The sequence below is a fragment of the Tenrec ecaudatus genome, chromosome 8, assembly GCF_050624435.1.
Source record: "Tenrec ecaudatus isolate mTenEca1 chromosome 8, mTenEca1.hap1, whole genome shotgun sequence".
Lineage (NCBI taxonomy): Eukaryota > Metazoa > Chordata > Mammalia > Afrosoricida > Tenrecidae > Tenrec > Tenrec ecaudatus.
Genome location: NC_134537.1, coordinates 156723458 through 156742708, shown reverse-complemented (window position 1 = coordinate 156742708; position 19251 = coordinate 156723458). Strand labels below are relative to the sequence as shown.

The window sequence follows — 19251 nt, the reverse complement described above, 5'->3', positions numbered from 1 at the left end:
CAAAAGAGATAGTGACTGGGGTCTTAAAGGCTTGAAGATAAACAAGCGGCCATCTAGCTCAGAAGCAACAAAGTCCACATGGAAGAACACAACAGGCTGTGTGATCGAGTGGTCCCAAAGGGATCAGTTACCAGGCATCAAAGAACAAAAAATCATATCATTGACTGCACACCTCCATGATAGGATCGCTGAAGACAAATGGGTGCATAAGCAAATGTGGTGAAGAAAGCTGATGGTGCCCGGCTATCAAAAGAGATAGTGTCTGGGGTCTTAAAGGCTTGAAGGTGAACAAGCGGCCATCTAGCTCAGAAGCAAATAAGCCCACATGGAAGAAGCGCACCGGCCAGTGCGATCACGAGGTGCCCAAGGGACCAGGTATAAGGCATCATGCAAAAAAAAAAAAAGATATAAGTGTGTGTATGTATGTGTATATATGTGTATATGTATATATGTATGTGTATATATGTATATATATATCATATTAAATGAAGGGGGAAGTGCAGAGTGGAGACCCAAGGCCCAAGTGTCGACCAATGGAGATCCCCTCATAGAGGGGTTTAGGAGAGGAGATGGGTTAATTAGGGTGTGAGGTAGTACCGATGAAGAACACAGCTTTCCCCCAGATCCTGGATGCTTCCTCCCCCCAACTACCATGATCCGAAATCTACCTTGCAGGGCTGGATAGGACAGAGGCTGTACACTGGTGCATATGAGGGTTGGAGGTACAGGGAATCCAGGGTGGATGATACCTTCAGGACCAAGGGTGTGAGGGACGATGCTGGGAGAGTGGAGGGTGAGTGGGTTGGAAAGGGGGAACTGATTACAAGGATCCACATGTGACCTCTTCCTTGGGAGAGGGACAGCAGAGAAGGGGGGAAGGGAGACTCCGGATAGGGCAAGATATGACAAAATAACGATGTATAAATTACCAAGGGCATATGAGGGAGGGGGGGATGGGGAGGGAGGGGGGGAAAAAAAAGAGGACCTGATGCAAGGGGCTTAAGTGGAGAGCAAATGCCTTGAGAATGATTGGGGCAGGGAATGTATGGATGTGCTTTATACAATTGATGTATGTATATGTATGGATTGTGGTAAGAGTTGTATGAGTCCCTAATAAAATGTAAAAGAAGAAAAGAGAAAAAATGATTAGGGCAAAGACTGTACAGATGTGCTTTATACAATTGATGTATGTATATGTATGAACTGTGAAAAGAATTGTATGAGCCCCAATAAATTGTTAAAATAAAAAAAAATTTAAAAAGAAAATAAAATATAAAAAAAAAAAAGAATTCTGTGACCTGGAATCAGGAACATTCAGCCAACGCTTAAAAGAGAAAACTTCGAAACCAAATGCATGGTAAGCTTTTGGAGGGCACTCTCATTGAAGACAGTAGAAGAGGATGTGACAGTTAGGATTCTTGTGCCAACTGAGCCTCCATAGGAACACGCGGGTGGAGATGAATCAGCTCACAGTTTAATCAGAGGGCAACGGAGATAAATACCTTCCACCGCCCGGCCCGCATCCCATCTTTCTTCCTCCCTGGTGATCAGATCACTATGCTGCTGCTTGAGCTAGTTCTTTGCCTCAACTGTGTGCTGCACTACCTGTGGGCCAAGCCAACCGTGGATCTTGTTGCTAGAGCTTGAGGCTCCTTACAGACTTGTTTTGCTGTGCTGCTTGAGTTAGAGATCACATTGGGAGCTGCCTCACTGAGTTCCCTACTGACTGTTGCTGCCCTACCCTGCCTGTCTTGCCTGAGAGCAGACTCCAGTTTCTTGACTTTGGGCCAGCAGCAAACTGTTCCACAAAAGTGAGTTGAACCGAGACTTCTGTACTGCTGTGTGGACTAATTAGCCATTATATTCCCTTTCACGGTATAAACCTATCCATATATATGTATATATATGAATTGGTGTGTGTATATATACACATAGGTATACAAAAAATAAACTGGTGTGTATATACATCTATTAGCACACATGCACACACACACACACACACATAATATTGGTCTCAGCAGTAAGGTTAGGGAACGTGTTAGACCAGGTTGACTACTAGAGAAACAAATTCAGACACTCAAATATGTGTAAGAGAGCTTTAAATCATACAGCAATTGCCTATTGAGAAAACATCCAGCTCAGTCTAGATCAAGTCTGATACTAGCTCTTATGTCCAATGCTAGTCCATAAATTCCTCTTGAGACTCGCACAGCCACTTGCAATGATGCCGGATCCAGGAAGATCACAGGCTGGTGAGTGAAGTCTTGTGGACCCAGTGGCAGTGGAAGCATCTCAGTGCGAGTCTCCATGTCACTCTTCCACAGGAAGGTGAACCAGAGAGAGAGCATGACCCATCTCCAGGTTGAAAGGGAGGAGGTTCCCAGAATCCTCATGAGAAGGCCATGCCCACAAGGAAGCATCAGGCTGTGACTTGACTGACAAGCTAGACCCCACCCCTTCACTCTTAATATCCTCAAATTGACACACGATTATGCAAATTATTACAGGGGAGGTGGTAAATCTGAAGGCCATTCATTCATGAAAGATTTAGGCTGCATTTACACTGTGCAGGCACAACTGGACTATTCCCACTGTTTTTAAAACTGAAATCCAGTGTCCCGTGACAGCAGTGTCGAATCTTAGTAGTTAAACAACTTGTTACAGTGGATCCAGGCTATGGACTCATTCCTTTCTGGGTCTTGGTGACGCCTGCTGGAAAAGGAATGAGTCAAATACATGATTTTAGTTTTGGGAAAAGGGGAAGCGAGAAGTATTGGTCAGTGTTTGTTTGCAGTGGACCATTAAAGAGGCAACATGGACCACACCAAGCTCTCTCCCAAGAATTCCATTATACACATACTGTGATGGTTAGATTTTGTCAACTTGACGTATGTGTGTGAAGGCAGAGGGGAGTCCAGCCTATTAATCAGGTCACAGTCCGATGACACCTCCTTGAAGATATGGCCTTTTAGTAAGCGCGGCCCTGGGCAGAATGGAGTTTACTCCCTGGCTTCCTGCTTGACTGGGTTCTGTGTCTCACATCTTGGACCAGCCTCCTATTGAGCCTGGGAGCTGTCAGGGCCCTTCCATGTTCCTATTGACCTTGGATTCATGTTCCTCTACACCTACCAGCCCCTGTTCCCCAGCTTTCTGCTTTGCCCCCTTGCTTCATCCACTAGCAACTACATGGGTCTGAGTCTCCAACTAGCATGTGACCCAAGGACTTCAGATAGATCAGGCTGGGCTGCGTTCTTGATATAAAATTTGTTCTTAATATGAAGTTCTTTCTTATACATATGTGAATGTTACTCATATCTCTAGAAAAATTAGCCTAACACAGACATTGTTTCTACCTTCTACAGCCTGGGTATTTACATTATTGCTGCTCTTTTACTCTATGTTAATACTTTAGGTTACTTGGTATGATTAGGTAGGTTGTTTTGGGGTCTGGGAAGGCTAAAAAAATTCCTCATATAAATTACTGATAAAGCTGTTTCTTTACTTAATGCTTTAGCATTCAGGACTCAGGAATGCTCTATTTTTGAATGGTGGCAGGAAGTACACATTTCTCAGTCCTTAAAAAAATAATCGGGATAATTATATTTTCCATATTTCTCTCTCCTCCCATCTTCTGTCCCACAAAATCTAAACAGTCAGCCATGGTACTAACACTCTTAAGCTCTCTCTTCTATTTCCAAGTTCAGGCCTCAACTTTACCACTATCTCTGGATCTGAAACCCAGTGTCTCTCTAGGCAGACTCCGCATTCACTGCTAATGTAGATGTCACAGGGCTTCTCATAAAACACAACTTGGAGCATGTTGATTCCCTGCTTTCAGCCACTGCCTTGGCATTATCCACGTCAAGCCTGAGCATGAAGCATGGGGCTCTCCACAGCCCGGCCTGTCTCCTTCCTCCGATTGGTCTCTAAATAGCACTTGCCTTCTCATCCTATCGACCTAAGCTGGTCCCGACTCAAGCGTTTTCTCCTCAGAGTGGTCTTCCTTAACACGGCTGCAGTCCTCCTCTGAATCCTCCTTCATGTATTCAAGTATGTGTACAACTGGGCTCCCCATTGGCTCGGATGTCCCATGCCAATGTGATCGATTTCAAAGGGAAATGATGCTTTATACCTACACCCTATTTAGTTATTAAGACCATTCTAATTATTTCCTTTATATAGATGAGAAAACTGAGGTTATTAGGGATTTAATAACTTCCTCAAGGACACAGGGCTAGTGAATAGTGAAACCTGGACTTGACTCCACATCTGTATGATGGGAGAGACCAAACACTTCATTACCAACTGCCATGCCTACTTTTCTAAACCCAAGTGGAACTTCTTCATCAGTTTGCTTTGTATCTTCCAATGGTGGTGCTAGAAGCACTGGTGGTGTCGTGGCTATTCGTGGGCCTGCTAATGCAAGGTTAGTGGTTCAAAACCACCAGCCGTGGTTTCTACTTCAGAAAAAAGTTAACCCACAGACGCAGTTCCAACCAGTCCTACGGGGCCACTCTGAGTTGGAATTGACTCAAGTGGTAGTGTGTTTTTGTCTTTAAACTACTATGAAGACTGATAGTCTTGGAAACCCTTTATAGAGCTGTTAGGAGTTAGAACTGACTCAACAGCAGTGGGATAACGACTAATGACATTAACCATCTTTGCATGTGCTTGATGGCTATCTATATATACTGTTTAGTGAAATTTATACTTAGGGCCTTTGCCATTTTTTGGATTTGGTTGATTATCATTTTCTTGTTACGTAGTTGTTAATATATCTTGGATATTAAACATCTATCTGATATAAAAGCTCACTCACTGCCATCAACTCGATGCCAACTGATAGCATCCCTATGGACAGGGTAGAATGGCCCGATGCATTTCTGAGACTGTTTACAGGAGTGGAAAGCCCGTCTTCCTCTTGAGGAGTGACTGGTGGTTTTGAACTGTGGCCCTCTTAGACAGCAGCCCAACTCATTACCACGTGACCAGGGCTCCTAGTTGATATGGGGTTCCAAGATTTTTCTTCCATTCTGCAGGTTGTGTATTTTTTATAAAGTCCTTTGATACGTAGAAGTTAGTTTGGGTGAGATTCCATCTATCTATTTTGATTTTTTGTTGCTTGTGTTTTTGGTGTTCAGGCTAACTGTTCATTAAGATTATAGTCAAGAAACCACGAGTCAGGAAACAGCTCAGTAACGACTACCAATGACAAAGCCAATTGACACAGTGACACATGCTGAAAGACAGAGCAACACTTTTTGGAGGGATCTTTAGTATATTTCAAAATCCTGATTTCTTACTATCAAATTTTATCTTTGCAAATAGTGGAAACTGGAAAAGGCCATGCTTCTACACATGCTTCATGAGTTCAAATGCTATCCCAACATTGGTGCTGAAGATCCCCCTTGTGAGCAGGAAGACGGGCGAGAGAGGGCCAAGCATAGAGGTTTAGAACTGCCGGGGGGCGGGGGGGAGGGGAGGGAAGAGGCTGAATTCCAGTTCCGTCGCTCACAAATTGTGTAATCTGATGTTACTATGTGATGATCATGATGTCGGGACTGTGCTACGTCATGTGACCTAGTCGAAAACACAGGGAATGGTAACCATTTTGCAAGGCTGCTTTAAACATAAGTGAGTATTATGCATATATGATGCATTTCACAGTTCATTTCTTCACCCCAAAAGAGAATAATATCAGTTACACGAGGGAAAACCTCCAGGTGGTGACGTAGTTTCCTTCCATCTGAGGTCAAGTCAGAGGTCACACCGCAGTAAACCAATCTAAGACAACACTGAGCCCAAGGGACATATGCTTTCCATTATTCCAGTACAAAGCTTTGCTTGCACATAAGAGGAAGCAGCATTTCTAACCCTCCATCATTAATGGTAAGAACACCAGCCAGAAAGCCAAGAGTCCTGGCACTTCTTTTCCTTTCAAAACTGTGTGCTTGGAGACATATAAAAACTTACACTCATTATTAAACAACTCTTTGTTGCATGTTGGGAGATCCATGCTCTCAATGAACAGGTGTCACAGCGGAAGAAGGAAGACTTTATGCAATAGGTACACAGGAAGTAGTTAGGTCGACAGAAGTTAACATATGGTGCTAAGTGAGTTGCAAATAATTAAAATGGTGGTAAAGTAAATTATGTCTAGAGAACTAATGTAAACTTTCCATTTAGAATTGGTGATACTGAAGCTAAAATCAGAGGAAATTATCTTTTTCTTTCTTAACATGTTTCCTTTTCTAGAAAATGCGACGGCAGACTGTGATGGTCTCCAAAGTCTCTTACGGATCTTAGACTTGTGGAGACTGGAAACCTACAGCTATCGTGTGTTGCTTGTGCAGAGATGTGTACTCACAAAAATATTATAAGCATCAAACATTATAACTGGTTAATTTAGGCATTTATGTTCAGTGAGTCTTAGCTATGAACATATTTAAGTTAAAGTTACCTTTTGGCTAGAAATTAAATATGGCTTTGCAGAATGAACCTTTAATATTTGGCCTTTGTGACCGAGATATGCTCATTTTGTTAGTGTGCCAGCAAATGACATCAAATTGTGTCCTCCGATATTTCACAATAGGCAAAATGCATGACTCTGTAATGAGGCTAGGATTGGGCTTCAACACATTCTTTCTTGTGATCATTAACAACCAAAATTCAAACATGTAGGAATTTAAAAAGATCTAACAAGGCCACTTGTTCTCCTTTACATAAAAATGGGGGAAAGGTGATGGAGTATGGAATTTTTTTTAAGGAAACATCGGTATTTTGACCTATATTTTTCATGAACCAGTTAACTAGAAAATTACAAAACCTGAAAAACTCAGATAAATTCTACTACGGGGATGAATACAACACCCACATGTCCCATCCCCCTTCCTCCAGCTCCAGTGGGGGCACATTTCTAGAATGAAAATGAGTCTCTCAACCTGCTGACAAGTGAGGGCTTGTGAAGTTTAACTCTGTGAACTATGAGAATCAGTGAGGTAGCGGCTCCCCCAACTCGGCGTTTAATTTTGTAGGACCTGGTTGGTTTCCCAGCAACACGCGGGTCTGTGAGACTGCTTCTCTGGGTCCTGGAGGTAATTAAATATTCAGGCCCTCTTTGATGTATGCAAAGTCTGCCAAAGAGGATAACCAGCTACAGTTAGAGTAGCAGTCCCACATTTCCTGTTAATTGAGCATAGCAATAACATGACCTATTCTTCTCTTGACTCTGTAAGAACCCTTCTCTATTTACATTACCTAAAGTACCTTCGAGACTGGAGGAGGGAAAAGAGAGAGTGCAGAAAAGGGGGAGCCCATGCATTCAGCACATGGGGACTCAGAGGTGTTTGGGATACAGGATGAAGACTGGTTCAGTGTGAGAGAAAACAATGACCAATCCTCCTTTTGATCCTGAAGTTCAAGGTCCCATTTTCCATAACAGGTTCAGACATCATGCCTGGGATGATAAAGCTAGCAGTAAAGAGAGACTAGAGGTGCACGCACACGTCACCTGCACGATCGAGCTCCTAAAGTCTGAACTTGTCTAACACAATATTGAAGAGAAAGAAGAAGAAAACCCACAGAGGTTTCAAATTTAAACTAAGGACATAGTCGTGCCACTTTCCAGAAGCTGTTGGCATTTCCACGCTGAAACCACAGTTTCTGTTTCCATTTGGCAGCTATCAAGTATCTACTTCGAATGATCAGTATCAAGGCCCCCATGAAACGTGCTTGCCCTCTGAATCAGCAATGCCAGGCTGATATAAAATGCTTAACATCCAAAGGAGGTGGAAGATGAGGCACTCACTTATTTTATAGACTATAAATAAGTGGGACAACTAAACCAGTGTAATAGTTTACTTATTCCTACAACCAAATATGTTAAGAAACCCAGAAGAGTAGGGTCAGGGAGCAGGATAGTAGTAGTTGTGCGGTGCTGTCGCGTCTCTCCACAGGGAAAATAAGAGAAGGGAGCAATCACCTCTAGAGGGTTTGAAATAACGTGTAACATGACGCAGGAAACACTGGCCAAATTCGGAGTTACACGTGTGCAAGGGTGATTCATAAAACGCATGTGAAAATGGAACTAAAAGACGATGTAATTGTCCACAAACTGAAGCCTCTCTGTACTAGGCAAACAAGAAAACTGCGTGCATATACCAAAAAACGTCTTCATGGTTTCCACAGCTGTAAATCTTTATGGAAGCAGACTGCCAGTTCTTTTTCGTACAGAGCGGCCGGTGGGTTCAAACTTCTGATCTTACAACAGCCAACCACGTGACCACCAGCCACCACAGGGCTCCTTAACAAAGTCTTACAAAAACCCAAACCAAACCCACTGCCACAGAGTCAATTCCTGTTTACAGAGTTTCAGAGACTGCAAATCTTCATGAGAACAGAAAGTCTCATATTTCTTCTGTGGAGCAGCTGTGGATTTGAACTGCTGGCCTTGCAATTAGCAGCCTAAGCCTAACCCACGGCGCCACCAGGGCTCCTTTAACAAAGTCTTAGCTACCGTAGAATCTGATTATGAGGAAAAAAAGAACATTTCTAAAAAATTCTTCAGAAATCATCAGTTTCTGTAAAAGCTGTAACTTATTCTTGGAGCAACTGGAACACTGCGGAAACTTTAAGAGGCCTGTATTACTTCCGAAGGGTCTAGTTCCAAATAGCAAGGTCTATACTCTAGTGATTCAACATGACAGATAAAATGGAGGTTGCCCCCTTTCCCAGCTCCCCGCTGTTTCAGAACATTTCCAATATATATGTATATTTGACCTAACATGAAGTGTAGCCTCCAAAGCAAGAAACTAGCCTCACCGTCCTGCCAGGCGCCAGCCATCAAGAAGATGAAAATGAGCAAGGTTGAGAACTTGAAAAATGGAGGGTCTTACTGGAAAGTACATAACAGTAGTAACGCACATTTGCTTCAGAATCAATGTCAGAACTGAAAATTCCACATGGCAAAAATAATGTGACCTAATTTAGAGCTTACTGTGGGAAGGTTAGGTGAAACTTCATGCTTGCTGAAAAAGGCTATCTGTAACTTCTACAATGCTCGGTATCCTGAGTGTATTTTATAGCCCCTTGCAGGTGCGTTCATGTGCTGCTCTTTTAAAAAAGCAGCTTGTCGTCTTTTGGCGCAATTTAAGACAAGAATAAATCCCTGGGCAAGGACACAGTACTTTTAATGAGAGTATAATTCAGATACTAGTGACTTCTTCTTTTTTTTTCCATTTTGGCCATTGCACAAGACTAGAGAATCTTTGATAAATTCATTTTTTACTGAATTTCAATTTCTCTAACTTTGAAGAGTAGATAATAGTGTTTACCTACTTATCTCACAGAAGACAATAATTTGGAAGATGCTCTGAGATAAGCCCCAGGGTAGTCCAATGTTTGATTCATTAAAAAAGAAATGCATTGTTCTTCATATGTCTTAATAAAGACACAAATTATAATGCAGAGGTCATTCAGTTGGCGTCAGACTTCAGGGAACTTTGCAGATCAGACAAGTTTTGTTTTTCACCTTGTAGTGCCAAGGTGAGCTGCTGGGCATACAGATGCACTTTGCGGAGAATGCTGCTTTCTAGATCCGATGGCCTTAGAATGTGCCAATTTACAATTTAAGCTGAACTTCAAGAACCACCTTATTTATTTGATATAGTAGGTAATATTGTCATTTCAGCAGGTATTTAAGCTCTGAGTAGGCACAGAATACATAAAGGCGTTCAAAACATTGTTAAGAGATCTTCTGGATTCGAAATTCTCACAATAGTGGAAAAACAAAACTTTACACAGCAGCAATAATGATACATCATTAAAGCTCAACCATCCGAAGTTCATGGTTCAAAGTTGGACCTGTCACGGAAGGGTCCACGGAGAAGATGAGCTGGCTGAGCCCTGACAGGCACCACAGGGCTCCCCCACAGTCTGTGAGGACGAGAGGGGGTTCTTCCTGGCACAGCATCCCCTCAACTTACACTGCAATTCCGTGCAGATCTACATTTCTCTGGGAAAGGATGAGCCACCACACTTAACTGAGCCTGAATTACCCTGACTACATCCGGTGATGAGGACAACGATATGCAAATGTTAAGCAACTGTGACATCATCTGCTATGCACACTCAAACATATGGAAAAATGAGCAAAATTTTGTCATTCATACACAATTACTAAATAGCTACATTGACAAATCCACTGAAAAAGTTTGAGTTGTCAGGTTGATAAAACTCAAAAAACTCCCAAATTCCCTGCCACCCCGGGGATGCATAGGACGGAGCAAAGCTGGTCTGTGGGTTTCTGAGACTGTCAACCTTTGCAAGAGGAGAAAGCCTCATCTTCCTTCCATGCAGAGGTTGGTGGTTTCAAACTACTGACCGTGTGGTCAGTAACCTAAACTGTAATCAACTATGCCACCAGGGCTCCAAATCACTTGAAAGTCATTTAAAGAAACTGAAAAATGATTGCTAATAATGGTTAATCGGAAAAATATATATCGATGGTATGGTAACGTACCTGTCTCTGGGGCCAGGCCGCTCTGAGAATGGCCTCCGTCCTGAAGAACACCAGGAGCTTGCCGTCCTCCTCGCTCAGGTGGAAGCACTGCTCCACGAGCTGCAGCACGCTGATGCGGGGCCTCACAGGCACCGTGTCATCCCCACAGAAGGGCCGCAGCCACCGCAGCAGGTCCTCCGAGGACAGCAGCTCCTCTCTGCAAGGCAGAGCGCGGGTGAGAAACCAACTCCGCAGTCGCCCACCCCCGGTCATCACCCCGTCATCTTTGTTGGGCGGCTATAACTCTCCTCCTGAAAGGAAGAATTTAGATAGTAACTGGCACCGAGCAAACCATACTAGGTACCAAAAGGGATGCGGTTGAACCATCGAATCAGGTGTAAACAGGAGCCCGGGGTCTCTGGGGTTAAAGCGCTCAGGGGGCTAACCAAAAGGCTACAGGTGGACTCACCAGCCTTCCAGTGGAAGGAAAGGTGATTTCACACTGCAGAAACAGCCCTATGGGTGTCGCAGTGAAAGCACCCACTGCTTTCCCACGAGGTGGGCCATTGAAACCCAGCAGTCCCTCCATGGGAGATAAACTTGGCAGTTCTTAAACTTGGCTTCCTTAAAGATTTACAGCCTCGGAAACTCCAGGGGCAGTTCTACCCTGTCCCCTAGTGCTACAACGGACTTGATGGAGAGGGTGGGGATCGTGTTAAAATTTTCAAGTCATTAACCAATATGTCCTCATGTAGTACTGCTGTTGCCAGGAACCCCGGGTCAGTCTTGACTCACGGCTCCATCCTTAGAGTTGTTACCCTTGAGCCCATTGTAGTAGCCCCACGTCGAGCCAGCTTATCAGGGGTTTTCCCTTTCGAGCTGACCTGCCACCTTTCCAGGATGATACATACACTTCTCCAGAGTCCGGTCCTTCCTGATAACATAGCCAAAGCATGTGAAGAAAGGCTCCCCATCCCCGCGCATTAGGAGCATCCTGGCTGTACTGCTTCCAAGGCGGACGTGTTTGCTCTCCTGGTAGTCCCCGGCACATTCAATATTCCTAACTAACACCACGATACCCAGGCCTCAGTTCTTCTTAGTTCTTCCTTATTCCATGTCCAGCACACACATGAAAGCTCATGAAAAACCACAGCTTGAGTCAGGAGCACCCTAGTCTTACAAGGACCTCTTCGTAGCAGATTTGCTCACTGCTCAACGCCCCTTGGATTTCCGACTGTGGCTTTCGTGGGTGTTGAGAACTTCAATCGTTTCTCTGATTGTCACGATGCTGCTCATCAGTCCAGGTGTGAGAATTTAATTTTATGTTGAGGAGTGATCCAGAGTGAAGGCTACACTACTTACTCATTGCTCTTCATTAACGGCGCTTCAAGTCCTCTGCATTGTCAGCACAAAGTGTGAGCCATCTGCACATTGCAGGGTATTATTAAGTCTTCTTCTGCTCCCCATGCCACCTCACTCTTCGTGCGGTTTACCTGTCAGATTGGAACGGTGGGATACACAGCCCTGAGGAATACCTTTCCTGCTCTAAGCTAGGTCGTATCACCGTGTGTTGTTTGATGACTCCCTCTTGGTCTATGGGTGGGTACCAGCTGCTCTTGAATTCTCATACTTCGAAATGCTGTCTAGAAAAATTAGCCTTTGAAATCTCAAAAATAGCAGCATATATAGAACATTGTCCTAAGCAACTTATATTTGTGAACGCAAAGTTGAATAACTAGCACAACTAACTTGCATTAATGATACAAAGAGCACCAGGGGTCATTCTATTAATTTTACACAAGAGGCTTCGTATATATTCATTAAATAATAGACTGCCAAACTTCATGTCAATTTAATCAAAAAGAAGAATTTACAATTTCTATTAGAGAGTAAGAGACATTACAACGACACTATTGTAGGGTGACTAAACTTATAGAGGAGTGCCCTTCTTAATACATATTGGGAAAGGCAAGAGTGCAAGAGTGGAACACAACTGATATTCCTGGAAACCCACTGCCAGCACAGGGGCTCGCCCTAACAGTTAGAGGGAAATTAAAGTACGTGATGGAGCAAAATCTGAGGGAGCTGTGACTGGGACTCCATCTTTTCCTAAGGACGGAGGAGAAAATCATGAAAGTTATCAATCTCATTTTAGTACAAATTCCCCAAGAGTACATCTCCTGGAGTCTGTGAAGCTGAAGTGACATGTAAAGCACCTAGCATGGTAAGAGGCCCAGCAGACGTTCTTGCTAACCAGGAAGCGACACACCCACAGTACTACAGCCCTGCTGATGGCATTTGATACTCCACCCTGCTCACTGCCATTGAGTCCATCCCGGCTCCTGGGGACCCACAGGACAGGGCAGAACGGCCTCGGTGGCTTTCACAACATGCAACACTTTCTGGAGAGAGCATCATCTTTCTCCCTTGGATCAACTGTGGTTTTGAATTGTTTACCTTGTGGTGGTTTGGAGCCCAGCATGTAACCATTACACCACCAGGGCTCCTGCATTGATAATTTGATAATACGGAGATTAAAATTTATTAGGTCTCTGCATTCGAAGAACTAATAATGTAATAGAACTGAAAGCTTTTTGAAGTGACTATTGCCCGAATTATTCGTAATCTTGAATAATCCTTTGAGAGAAAGAATGAGTGGAATCAGAAAAGGCTTGGCAGAGAACAGGCCATTGAAACAGGGGCACAAAGGAGAAGAGGACGCATGTATGCAGAAGGGGGGGGGGGCATATGATCCAGACCAAAAGAAAAGAGAGCAAAAGAGTTCAAAGGACATGAGATGCTTATTCCTGAACCCTGGTGATGGCGCTCATGCATGAACCAATGAACTGCTGGACGCAGGCTCAGCAGTCACAGGAGAAAGAAGAAGCTTCTAGTCTTGTAACGCCCTCCAGCCTCAGGAGCCCACACAAGAGCGGGGTCTACAGGGCGCTGGGAGTTGTAATCAACTAGACGGCAGTGGTTTGGGTTCTGATTTGGAGTATGGACAGATGTGCACGTGACCAATGTCAGGGAGAGGGGGTTCAGGCAGAAAAGGTTTCTTAATCCAACAACCAAGAGATGCAATCGAAGGGAGAAAAGTAGAGCAGCTCAATGCTTTAAGAGTGACCAGACCTAGATTGAATGTTCAGGTTGACTTATTTTGAGCAAGAAGTCACTGAATAGTTCCAAACCTTAGTTGCATATCTGCGAACTAGAGATGGATAATAATACCTAACTCACACAGTTGTTGAGAATCAAGCAAACACGTAAACTAGGGTACAGAGAGCACATAATATCTGGCACACAACTAAGTATTTCAATTAATAACACACTTTATATTTAGAATATTGATTATTAGGTTGGATGGAAAGGGACTGAGAGTGGATATCTTAACAGCTATTTTGGTGAACCCGTTTCTTAACTGGAGAGGCATGTAGGCTGGGGAAAGCCCAGTAAATTGAGAGTCCAATTTGGGCCTTTAGTCTAATCCAGATTTTCACGTAATCTGAAGCTTGTATTTTTACCATCTCAGCTAAATGCCCTTCACCAAAAGAGGAGAACCAGAAAGCTAGAGTCCAGGGAGGTTTGCTTATAGTTCTACAACTCAGCCAAGACCTGAAATGAGTTAGAGAGAATGAAACATTAACAACTTGCTGAAAACTTCCTGTGTGCCATGGATTAAGCCACTTCATCACAAGTGCATGCCCTGGTACAGTGAGTATCCACTCACTGCTACTGAGCTGGTTTCAACTCAGAGTGACCCTCTGGAAAAACAGAACCACTCCTGTGGATTTCCAAGATCATAACTCCTTAGGGAAGCAGAACGCCTCATTTTTCTCCCAAAGAGTGGGTGGTGGTTTTGAACTGGTGACCTTGGGTTAGCATTCCAATGCATAACCACCGCACCACCCAGGCTCCCATGAGTTGCATTATTATCTCCAATTTTAAACACAAGGAAACACCATTAGAGAGGTTTACTGACTGCCTCGAGGTCACACAGTCAGTAGTGGAACCAAGACTATCTGAACTTGGCTATCTGATTACACTGTTGATCATAACACAACACTGCTAAACTAAATTGGAAGCAGATCCCAGAACACTATGATAGGAAATTTAAATTAACATATACTGATGATAACGAAAGATTATTATAGCATTTTCTGAGTCATTACTTGAGTTAGCCTCCTTTCCCATTCGATGTTTCCAAGGAACGTGCTCTAGCTTTGTTTAACAGGAGCTCTGGGTTTACAGTAGGCAGTGGACGGCTGCTACCTGAAAGGGCGACAGCTTGACGAGGCTCTGGTCTCCTGTAAAATCTTGACGCTCAGAGAGCAGTTCTACTAAGACCTATAGGCTCAGTATCAGTTGAAACTGACTGGTGGCTGGAGTGGAAAGGTGGGTTTGGTAACAGTTTGGAGTTTTAGGAGAATTCATTCCTAAATTAGAAGAACTATGTTCTGGAGCCACTCTGAGTCAAAACTGACTCCATAGTAGTGAGTTTGTTTACGTTCCAGAAGCAGTTTTCAAGATGGGGTCACTGTCACTACACAGTCATGTGATTATCGGTGCTCAGACTGCACAGAAAAGAAAAGCAGTTTTGTAGAAAAAGTGAACAATGACATTCAGGCCTTCCGATAGACTAGACACTATCTCCTGAAATTTTCATCTGCTAATGATTTCATCTGCTAAGTGATCTGCATTTTTATTTCAATTTGAGTTTTCAAAATTCAACATTGCACATACATACTACTAAAGACAAAGAGACAGCAAGAGTTATTAAAACAATTGGTGAATCAAGGTGTAGAGTACAAGGGTGATGACTTATCCATCCTCGTAAGGTTTCTGTAGGCTTCAAATTGTTCAAGACATAAAGCTGGCTGAAAAATAACTAATTGTGACTTTTACAGTGTGAAAGACCAGATGAGCAATAAGAGTGATTCTATTTTTACAATAATTTAATGAGCATACCAGTAGAATGAAACATTTTTTTCAAAAGTAGTTACTCTATCTTAAAAGTTATATTAATGATTGAAAAGGTACAAAATGGACAAAAGCAAAATTCTCCCACTGCTTCACTACAAATAGATAAACAATTGCTTCTGCCTTTTTATATATAATAAGGATATTTTAAAATTATTTAGAGACTGTTCTCTACATGGTAATTTCACTAAAAATTAATTCCTAAAACGAATTACAGTCTCATAACCAATTTTGACACAGAAAATAAAGACCCACCTATAATAGACTAGTACCCATATGAGCAACAATAACGACAACAGCATATGCATTTATTAAATGGTCAATCTGAGGCTGTGGTGCTCTGGGACAGAACGGACCGCATCTCTGCGTTTCTCTGTGTGGACGGCATGTACGGAAGCACAGAAATGGGCGAGAAGCATCAGGGAAACGAGGCAATGAGTGACGGCACAGCAAAGACGGGTTTTAAGACTGGAAACAGGCTAATCTTTAGGATAGTTTTTGTTAAGATTTTGCATGACATACACATACAAAATCAGCCAATCTGAAATTTAAATGGTTAAGGCACATTAAGAAAGATAACATATATCAGAATACTTGGTAAAACATGATATACTACGTAAAATAAAGTTATTTTTTTATTTCAGAATGGATAAGGAAAGACTGGACTCCAACAAGAAAAACACACTGACTTTTGAAATTTCTTGTAAGTACAAGTTAAAATGTCATAGAATTTGAGGGCCGGAAGGGAACATGAGGTCATTTTGTCCATTCTATTTTGAATGCATGTAACCGGCAGCCACACTTTCAGGTTCACTTCCACAGCATATGCCAGACAGACTCCGGGATCTGGACACAGGCAATCATAGGATGGGGCTAGCGGTTGGCTCATTTTGCTCCACCACGTGCTGCTTTCTCTTCAGGCCAAGTCCACCTTCATTGCTGGTCTCTGACTCCTAGCTCTACTCACTGAGGCCATTCCAGCTCAGAGCAACCCTATAGGGCAGGGTAGAACTTCCCCTGTGGGCTTCCAAGACCAACTCTCTCTCTTTTTTAATCATTTTATTGGTAGCTCACACAACTCTTATCACAATCCAAACATACATCTATTGCATCAGGTACATTTGTGCATTTGTTGCAATCATCATTCTCAAAACATTTGCTTTCTACCTGAGGCCTTGGTATCAGTTCCTCATTTCCCCCTTGCCTCCTCATGCCTACCTCCCCCCTCATGGACCCTTGATAATTCCTAAATTATTATTATTTGGTAATGTCTTAAACTGTCCGACGTCTCCCTTCACCCACTTTTCTGTTGTCTGTCCCCCAGGTAGGAGGTTATATGTAGATCCTTGTAATCAGTTCCCCCTTTCTACCCCACCCTCCCTCCATCCTCCCAGTATTGCCACTCTCACCACTGGTCCTGAAGGAATCATCTGCCCAGGATTCTCCGTGTTTCCAGTTCCTACCTGTACCAGTTCCTATCTGTACCACTGTCCTCTGGCCAAGGCTAATACTTTATGGGAGGAGACAGCCTCATTTTTTACCCACAAAGAGATAGCAGACAAACGCATACCCCACTATGTCACAAAAACAAACACACTGCTGTTGAGTCTATTCCACCTTACAGTGACCCTGTATAGATTCCAAGCATTTTCCTCCCATGAAGCAGTTGGTGGATTTGAACAGACAACCTCATCGCTTGCAGCTCAAACTAACCCAACAGTCACCAGGACTCCTTAGCCAGCCTAAGTAAGAAATGAATTTGAAAACTCAGAGCTGCATGATGGTAGAATAAGAAGAGAAGAAAGAAATAGTGAACAATTAAATGTTAATGAACAGTGAGAGACAATTTTTAAAAATTTTCTATATATGTTCCTTGTCTCAATTAATCAATTGATCCACATAATATGCACACTCTCGACACTACATAGAAAGCTTAGTAGGGAATGTTAGTTATTTATCCTCTCTAGTGAAATAATGGGGACAACTCACAAGGAAACAAACAAGAACTGCAAAAAAATGCCTCTTGAGTTAATGGCACTTTGGTACAGTAAAAAATGTGACTTTGCTTTTGTTTACAGATAATTGTTATAATGAAGTTATAGTAAAGAAAAAAACAAAAATTTCTAGACTCAACAATTTCATGTGCACATGAACCCAATCTCAATCTTTATCTTTTGTCATTACAAGTACCTGTCAACTGAGAATACAGCATATTGAGGTTCACATATTCATGATACTAGGAGCACATCTCACTGTAAAGTGGCAGCGATGTTACAGTGAATATGACCTAGGGTAATACCAATTTTTCTTGAAGTTCAAGGGCAAATCCTCCTTACGGAAGGGCTTATTCTTACAGAACATAATGTCTTAGGCACTGTGAGTGCTTAGAGAATGTCTAATGACTTACTTTGCTTCTCAGAGTATGAAGTGCAAGAAGAAATCTGATTCAATTTATTCAAGTGGGCTCCCCCAACTTGGACATTTACACCCCCCCGGGTGTTTTTACCCCATTTATTTTTTACTTCAAAATAAGATATGTGCATAGGAATTTGTTCATAGTTTGTTTGCTTGTTTTAAACTATAGTCCGGCCTTCCAATGGGTCTGAGGGACAGTGAACTGGCCCCCAGTTTAAAAAGTTTGAGGACCCCTGTCTTAAAGGCTTGAAGGTGAACAAGCGGCCATCTAGCTCAGAAGCAACAAAGCCCACATGGAAGAAGCACACCAGCCTGTGTGATCACGAGGTGTGAAAGGGATCAGGTATCAAGCATCAAAGAACAAAAATACCAAAGAACCGAATACAAGGATCTACATATAACCCCCTCCCTGGGGGATGGACAACAGAAAAGTGGTGTGAAGGGAGACATTGGACAGTGTAAGATATGACAAAATAATAATTTAAAATTTATCAAGGGTTCATGAGGGAGTGGGAGTGGGGATAAAGGGGAAAAAATGAGAAGCTGACACCAAGGGCTCAAGCAGAAAGCAAAAGTTTTGAGAATGATGAGAGCAATGAATGTACAAATGTGCATGACACAATGGGTGGATGTATGGATTGTGACAATAGTTGTATGAGCCCCCAATAAAATGATTTAAAATAAAACAGATTACTGAAGGTGATACTAGAGCTAGGTAGCAATTTAAACAAGCAAAGAAAACCTCGGAAATATTTGAAAGTTTTAAAGAAAATCTTTCATCTTTTCAAATAGCGCAGAAAGCAATTCCTCATTAATGGCTTTCTGAATGGTTTAATTCTGTACATTTTTCCGAGAATCAATAAGAATTAGTTTATTTGTGGGTTGTTCCTGTTAGAAATGGTAAAAGTATCTGAAAGCAGAAAAAACAATAGGAAACAAAACAAAGGCAGACCTGCTCAATTATCAATGAAGTTAACCCTGAAGATAGGGGTACAAGAGCCAAGTGTGGTGAAGAAATCAAATTGTGCCTGGCTGTCAGAAAGAATAACATCTGAGATCTTAAAGCTTGTCTTAAAATAAGCAGCTATCTAAGTGAGGTGTCAGCTAAATCCACAAAGAAGAAGCACACCCGCCTATGTGATCCAAGGATTATAAATAATAGAATCCAAAATCAGATGAGGGAATTTAATTAGACTTTAAATTCTGAGCACTCCATTTGTAAAAGGCTGTGGATGACAATAAAAGCCAAAAATGCATCTCAGAGTGCAGTGAAAAGTGGATTACTACAGATACAGTTAGGTTAAACTTTAACATATTATTATTTATTTTCCCTTTTGACAATATGTAATTTGTTCTAG

General features: G+C 42.4%; 1 protein-coding gene across 1 annotated transcript in view; it reads right to left on the bottom strand.

Moving 5' to 3' along the window:
* Positions 1 to 19251, bottom strand: part of NBAS (NBAS subunit of NRZ tethering complex) — a 383893-nt gene that overhangs the window by 42248 nt on the left and 322394 nt on the right. The window contains exon 48 of the mRNA XM_075557089.1: positions 10520 to 10715. Coding sequence (XP_075413204.1) covers positions 10520 to 10715 — 196 coding nt within the window. The remainder of the gene's footprint in view (positions 1 to 10519; positions 10716 to 19251) is intronic.